An 8,039-nucleotide genomic window follows, 5' to 3' on the forward strand; every position below is an offset into this window, starting at 1 on the left:
AGTATATATTAAGTACATCGACATACCCCAGAATCTATTTCTCCACTTTTTGTCGTGAAACAGAGCATATCACAGTTGGTTTCATATCACAGAATGTTATGTTGATCATTTCAGATACACTATATCTTCTTTCTAGTACTGTCAAAATATAGTTTCTTGTTGTTACTCGAGAGTGACTGCGTTTTCTGGTTTTGTTTTAGTTTTCTACCTCTTTTCAAGCATATATTTTCTCTGTTTTAATTGACTTCCATAAAAAAAATGATAAAAATTTCTGGATTCTCAAGTTTATAGCTAAATTAGCTATCTACCTTATGCATCTAATCTTTCACAACTAATATATCACCATAGATAAGTCCAAATGTTAAATTCATGTGTTCAGAAACGTCCCCATATATCGTCTGTCCCCATATACACATCACCGTCCCCTCACTTTATATGGAAATTCGAGGTCAAGGGGCTATTGTTCGAGAAGTTATGGGGACATTTCTGAGCCGTCCCAGTGCCATCCCTGTTTCCCAAACGTCTCCGGTACATGAGAGGCTAGTGATAGACGTACCCGTATAACGTAACACTCGAGTCGTCTTCACTGTACATGAGCTAATACATATTCTCTTCAACACATGAAGCGCCACTTCTTTCATCAGGATTCGTTCCCTTTTGAAACCCAAAGCATCCTCGGGCATTCACAACATTCAAAGCTCACCTATGATATCAATAACAAAACAACCTTAACCCACACTCACGATATCTTTATTTTTGTTTCTCATGTGAAAATTTATTAAATGGCTCATGCGGAAGTATGACTCGCCCAAAACTAAAAATGGTTAAAAAAATAGTAGTAATGTCTTCTTTCGTGTATACTAACTCTATCAGATGAATCAAATTTCATATGCATGCCCATAATTCATATTGTCAACGTTCCTAGTACAATCATTTAGATGCCTTTTATAAACTATTGAACAAATATTTTTCTTATTCTAAGAATTGCGGAAGGAACTTGCAACTACTAGAATATAGTTTTTATTTTATTTTATTCCAGCCTTTTATTTTATTTACAGCTTGACTTTAGTTTGTTGAGAGAATATAAAACTAAAAAGATATGGATATATCCAAGCATCGAGATAGTTTATATTTTATTTTTTCATTATATATACAGTTTATACGGTGCTTCAATAATTCATTGATTTCTGTACATATTTTTTTGAAGGGACTCTTCTTTGAAAGCAACTCATCTCCAGTAATTTGTTTCCGTGTGCTTTATTTATCCTTTATTAGTTTTCTTTCAAGTGTTAATTTTGATCTTATATTTTTTTCCCGATGAATCACACGGCAAACGAGGATCATAACATGAAGTAGCCCAAGCATTGAATGTCTCGATCCTTCCAAAGTGAATGGTGGTTCATTGTGGTAAAAAGAAACATATACATATTATCTATATGAACGTCACATGATACTTTTATTGTTGTTTATAGGTTAAACTTGTAGCTGATCATATACTTGAAGATGAAAGCGCAAAGCTAATTACCCGAAGGATTTGAAGAAGATGCAGCTGATCATATGCTTGAAGACGATATCGTAACAACCGAAGAGCAAATATTTTACTTTTTATTAGTTTATGTAGCTTTCAAATTATTGCTGGTATTTCTCTAATAATGCATTATTTTAACTTTTAATATTTTAGTTTATTTAATAAAGTTATTCATTTGGTTTTTGTGTTATTGTAAAATATATTTACTGTAAAAATAAATAATACATCTAATATTATTATAAGAAAATATTACAATAATCACTTATGCAATGCAGTTGATAATATAGTAATTTTATTAAAATATTATTTGTTAACCACAAAATAAATGTCGTCATAAAATACTTGCATCCAGATATATTATTTAAAAGTAATTATAGAAAACAATTCAACAAAATTCGATGTAGATTTTATATAGCAAATTTTGTAACAATTTTAAATTCCATCCATATGTTGTAATTATAACAGATTTTATCTACATCTTGTTGCATTAGTACTATTAAATTGCAAGGGAAAAAATAATTGCAACTTTGCAATGTTGTTTGCTATTATTTTATGTAGCAATGGCTTGCCACTATTTATATTGCAAAAGTATGTTGTAAATATACAACAAAGTTGCTATAAAAAATTGTTACAAAAATATGACATATATAGCAACAACTCAATTCGTTGCTAATTTTGCTACATAAAGGCGACAAACATGAATTTGCAACCTACAAACAGCAAGAAATTAAAATTAGTCACATTTTTGTTGCAGTTTTATATTTGCAACAATATATTACCATATTGCAACAATATATCACCATTGCAATATGACTATTTTCTTGTAGTGTTAGTTTAACAGTCTTAAAATTAAGTCTTGGTTCAATCAATATGTCGATAAATTATTATATTTGTAAATTAATAAAAAAATTATAGTTTTGGTATAGTCTTAATGCTTCTAATTTGTATACGTTTCACTGTATGTACCTTTTTTCTTGTTTCTGATGTGGCGCACGCCATATGGTTGCGTTGGAGCATCTGCATTTATGTGTAAACAAAGGTTAGTGGTAAAAAAAATTTATTATACAAAATGAATTTGGGTAGTTATGAAGCATACCTTGAGATGTGGTTGAAGTTCGTTTTGATAGTAAGATGGCCTTTCTCATGTTACGTGCATTTTTTTGCTTAACTAATATATTTTAAAATAATTAGTTTAAAAAGGTACTATGTAGAAAATAGATGTTGGAGTAATATTTTGTACCATAAGAGTCACACTTATCACAGCCACCTGTTTAATTAATTTTGAAACCCATTTAGCTGTGTAAATAAGTATTGATCAAAGTATGTTATTATAATAAATACAAACTTACAGTCATAATATTTTGGTTTGAATGTTGGTGGCTCGTTTATTGCAAGAACTGAAATATTCATAGTTAGAGTAATATCCAAAACAACATTAGTAATTACGTATAGTGTATATCTGACAATGAAAACACACCTCTTGATTTTGTACGGGAACCGGGTGGACGTCCTCGTTTTCTCTTATGAGTTATCCCGGACGAAGTTTCTGCATATAGGAAAATATAAGATAGTATATATGCATTTTTGGGTAATTCATTTGGAATTAGGTAGTATATCTTAGTTCTTTTGGAAATTATCATACTAAGTTTTTATAGATAGTGAAACAAATAAAAATTTATTGGTCGTATCATTTCTACGTCTTATTTTGGTGGTAAAAAGAGAAACACAAAACTCAAATATAATATGTTAAATTGAAAATATTTTCAAACTATTATATTAGATATTTTAATTTAGTCACACAAAAATATTGCTATATTTCTTTGTAAATATTTAAAAAAATGAAGCGTTGTTACGATATTGTTAGGGGTAAAATACTAACCTAATTGTTTGCTAATTTGTCTGTATGAACTGCGACAATCCTAGTGTCTAAATAATAATACCACACAGTTGTGTTAGTCTGCTGTGGTCTAAGACGATGTGTACGCAATTTGTTCTTAAACATATGCAAAATCATTAGGCTGAGTACTCAAATCAGTCTAAATATGAAAAATAGTTAATAAATATTTGTCTTACCTCCGGTCTCCACATTGCTGGGTGTAGGTGGTTTCCCCATTATGTTGAAGGTGCAATCCTTAGTATGCATTCAATAAAAGTAAAACGTTTTAGACTATAAGTATTGTTATGGAGAGGTCTCGGTGAGTTAAAAAACTTACACTTTAAGGAGAAGATGAGATCTGTTTGCGTGTTCAGTTTTGCGAGAAGGAGAAGAGGTACTTGTAGTTTGGGGAGGCTGGTTTTGAGGAACTGCACTACCTTACTTGTGTGATGTAGGGTTTTCGCAGATATGGCAACTCACAATGATTTCTTATAAAACTACTTATCACGTATCGAGTATTATGTAATGTTATTATCCTAAATGTTAATAATGTGTGTCTCGCTCTGCTGGGAGCATAGCCCTCTTATATGCGCTCAAGCAGGGTTCGAACTCTCGTATAATGATTTTTTGTTTTAGCCTCTTTTTTTTTTTGGCTTCTGCTGAGCTTCAGGAATAGGAAATGTGTTTATGTAATACTAATTTTGAATACTTTATCGGTTTAAAACTGACTTAGAGAAAACTGTCTAACATGTATCTGTATTTTTTTTTTTTTAATTTTTTGGTTTTTCCAAAATAATTTGCTTAAAGTTATGATAAATATGTCAACACATTTTCATAGGATCAATATTCCTTTAAAAGTATTTATTCAATTTTTCGATTATATCATTAATTTTTTCCATACTACTAAAGTTTACGTATTGTTGTTTTATTTTATATCATATTAAACATTTTGAATAATATTGTTAAATTTCTAACAATTATTAATGAATAGATCAGTAACCCTCACTCCATGTATATAAATATTCCATATATATAAATATTCGGATGGCTAATGAAAAATGTTTAATTTTTTTTTAAAATATGTAAAAAGTACTTCAATTTCTTTAGAAGCTTATGCTCCTAATCCTATTACTAATCCTGATTCAACATCTGAAGCCACTGATGTGCTTAATGTAATAAGAAGACAATTTAGCACCTAAAAACTAAGCTAATACCTGCTAACTATTAAAAAGTTCATAATAGGATAAGTAAATTGGCTTAAGGGATCCTAAAAACCATAAATTGAAAATTGTATCCAAGGAACTTAAACATAAAAGACAAAAGTCTGAAAGTTGAAATGAAAAAACGCAGTCATTCAGAAAGCATAAAACAGAACTCGAACGGCAGCAAAAACAATTACTGCGTAGGAGGAGAGCTTGAAGCTATATCAGCCACTCTTGCACCGCTTGGCCTCACCTGACTCAAGAATCTCAGCTGCTTTTCTAGCCCTATCACCTGCAGAGTTTCCCAAACCACTGGAAGCACCAGATTCCTCGGATGTTGCTGGAAAAGTAGTTGCTAGTGGGAGAATCTTGGTGACAGTTATGGTCTGAGTCTTGCCTGACAAATTGTGATCCGAGACTTTGACGATGAATTTGCGAGTCTGACCTATCGTGTCAAGTAAAGCTTGCGGGATCGGCACACAATGTTCAGCTCCAGCTCCTTCATTAGACTAATAACCAAGCAATATGTACGTTAGATCAACTACTACTTCCTCTCGGAATACATGAATAGGTGATGGTTAGCAGTAACACAAACATGCATACGATGTATAATCAGGTAGGAAATTACCTCATAATAAGTAGCAACCAATTCTGCATCATGTTTTCCACTCAATTCTTTGCCAGCATCGCCAAGAATGACAAAAGCTGCTTGCTCACTCTTATCATAAACTGATATCTTTGTGAGGTACCTACCAGAAATCAAGATTAGCTACCAGCGCTGATAAAACATATATCAAACTATGATCAGAACACTTACTGAGGAACGCCTGTGACCTCACTCTTCCCACACTTCTTATTGTTGCAAATCAGAGAGGTAGGACCTTTAAAAGCCTTGCTGTTACATCCACCGCAAGAAATGTAATACCAAGGAGAACCACTGACAACATCATCTATAGTTGCAGTGCATTCAAACCAAGCGACCTTCATCGTGGAAATTAAAATAAACCTCGTTAGTTCCCAAACATATGCAAACGAATGTAAAAAAATAAAAATATTGTACCTTTGAAGTTTCTTGCTTGATGTAGGTGAATAGCTCCTCAAGAGTCACTTCCTCAGGCTTAGTGACAACCTCAGCAGCAACCCTATTAGCAATTTCTGCGTTAGAACTCAACCTGATACAAATAAGCCATAAGTATGTTAGATAGTAAGCTGCACGGAAAGTGACATCAACAGATGAATGATAATAACTGCATACACAAATCCATACCATTCGAGATAGTCCTTGCTAGGCTGCACGTCGGAATCCATGAACACTCGAGATGAAGACATAGAAGTGATAGCAAGAGTTCCTGTTAATAACATATGAGTGAATGTGATTAACCATAATATACTACGTGACTGCTCACCTAAAAGTTTACTTAAGTAGTTTTATAGAATTTCTCTAAGTTCTGAATAGGAACATGATGTTATAAAGTGAAATGCTAACCTCCAAGATGCTTAGGGTTCACTGTGGTGACCAGAAGAACGCTTGGAGTCCCTCCATACGATTTGAATTTCGGGCAGAAGTCGGATGCAGCCTGGTCCCATAGATAGAGCTTCATCACTGGTCCGCTACATAAGACGAAATCATGTGTGTTAATAATAATACAAAACGAAAGAGGCTAAGAACTGGAGAAACATACTCCAGTGACTGAACATGAACACACAGATGCCGCTTCTCTGTTATATCAGCTTCGTCAAGAACAATGTGGTCAGTGATAGTTTGCCCATTCACCAGCTTCATATGGCCAACATAGTCTGAGATAAAAAAATAATAAACCGTATACATCAAACTTATACTATAGTTATATAACAAACCCGTATATAATTATACTCTCATAACTTAACAAACGTATCTATAAGTTCAACATGTCTTACCATAAAGATCACCCTTAGAGTCACAGTTGGCCCTAAACTCTCGTAGCTGTGGAACCTGAACCGATCTACTGGAAAGAGAACCGGAGGATTCTCAAGAACCGACAAAGAAGAATTCCAAGAGAATGAGACGGTGGCGCTATGATCAGCAACCCGATACTGAAATTTGCTTCTGGAACCGAAAAAGTTGGTCAACTTATAGACGTAACCAGATGAGAGATCAAATGTTCCTACACGACCAGCCGGGACAAACCCTGAATAACAGTTCCCTGTCGATAAATCCAAATCATCAATTATTTTAAACACTATATCAGTCGTGCTAAAGCAAAGAAAGAAATTTTAAAACCATAAACAAACCCCTTCGTCGATAAGGAGCATCTCTTGACCAATAAGAATTTTGGTATTTGGATTTCGAGCCTCCCAGAGGTGAATCAGTCGGAACCTCATCTCGGCTTCGTGTGGGCCCAGTGAAACATCCCTGAACAACATCACTTGGTCGCCATGAGCGGATGAGAGACCCGTGGAAGCTACACGGTTCATCGGGTTGGCGGTTACAACAGACGCATGCGCGCTAGGTTTCATCGCCATCGCAGAGGAAGCAATAGACTTTCCGTTTGGCTTAGCAGACACAGAGGAGACGACGATCTTCTCGCTTGATGCGGGTTCGGTGGAGGACGGAGAGTTACGGATCGCGGACTTTCCGATTGGCTCAGCGGACGCAGAGAAGACGACGGTCTTCTCGCTGGACGGGCGTTCGGTGGAGGACAAAGAGTCACGGGTAGGCTCCATCGGGATGAGTATTTGAGAGAATTTTGATAACGTTAATGGATGCATGAGATCGGAGAAGAGATTTATAAATAGCCAAACAGAGAAGAAGACGAAAAGAATCCATTAAATGAGTTAAAGCAAGGCTTGGTTAGAGAAGTTAATGGTGAAGAGGTTTGATTAGAAAAGCTAGTGGCCAAGCTACTCGTGGAAACGGTTTTGGAGAGGTGAGAAACGGCAAAGATGGAAGACGAAAGGAAGGCGACGACGCTGCTAGGGCTACGACATATAAGGCGTAACTCATCACGGGCTAAAGAGAGCCCATACGAAAATAAGAAACAGATAATCCGGGCCGAATTAAAAAAAAAAGTAAGCCGGGCCGAAAAAAAAAAGAAAAGAGAACCCAATAGCCCCTGTAACCTCGTGCATGACATGGCAGGTTGGTGGAATATGAGTGGTGGAATTTACCATTCCACGTGGACACCTCCATAGCCCCTGTTATCTTGCTTTTAGTATAGTTTGATAATCACTTTTCTTATAATTAAATGTATATAAATAAATGTTATGCTAATCAATATATCTATGGGGAATTGCCAAAAATACTACATTCATAATACCACTTTTCATGTTTACACTAGCTATTTTTACAATCATTTTTAAAAAGAGAAAAAAGTCATTTGTAATCATAGGGTTAACTAATATAGAATTAGGGTTAAGAGTTTAAAGATGGTGTAAAGTTTTTGGAATGTGAAAT

General features: G+C 34.5%; 1 protein-coding gene across 1 annotated transcript; it reads right to left on the reverse strand.

Moving 5' to 3' along the window:
• Window positions 1-2,206: 2,206 nt before the first annotated feature.
• LOC106323949 lies at window positions 2,207-3,814 on the reverse strand. Its single transcript, XM_013761990.1, has 8 exons — window positions 3,742-3,814; window positions 3,602-3,659; window positions 3,006-3,074; window positions 2,878-2,925; window positions 2,769-2,795; window positions 2,625-2,696; window positions 2,495-2,545; window positions 2,207-2,238 (listed from the first exon to the last, which is right to left on the reverse strand). Exons 2-8 carry the CDS (start codon window positions 3,639-3,641, stop codon window positions 2,207-2,209), a joined length of 339 nt encoding a protein of 112 aa, XP_013617444.1. The 5' UTR covers window positions 3,642-3,659; window positions 3,742-3,814.
• Between the last annotated feature and the right edge of the window lie 4,225 nt (window positions 3,815-8,039).

Source organism: Brassica oleracea, chromosome C2 (assembly GCF_000695525.1).
Source record: "Brassica oleracea var. oleracea cultivar TO1000 chromosome C2, BOL, whole genome shotgun sequence".
NCBI classification, from domain to species: Eukaryota; Viridiplantae; Streptophyta; class Magnoliopsida; order Brassicales; family Brassicaceae; genus Brassica; species Brassica oleracea.

Coding starts and splice junctions, on each gene's coding strand:
- LOC106323949 (XM_013761990.1), bottom strand. CDS start 3,641: ATGGGGAAACCACCTACACCCAGCAATGTGGAGACCGGAG. Junction 3,075..3,601: donor CAGCAATGTGGAGACCGGAG/GTAAGACAAATA, acceptor TCCTATATGCAG/AAACTTCGTCCGGGATAACT. Junction 2,796..2,877: donor CAAACCAAAATATTATGACT/GTAAGTTTGTAT, acceptor TTAATTAAACAG/GTGGCTGTGATAAGTGTGAC.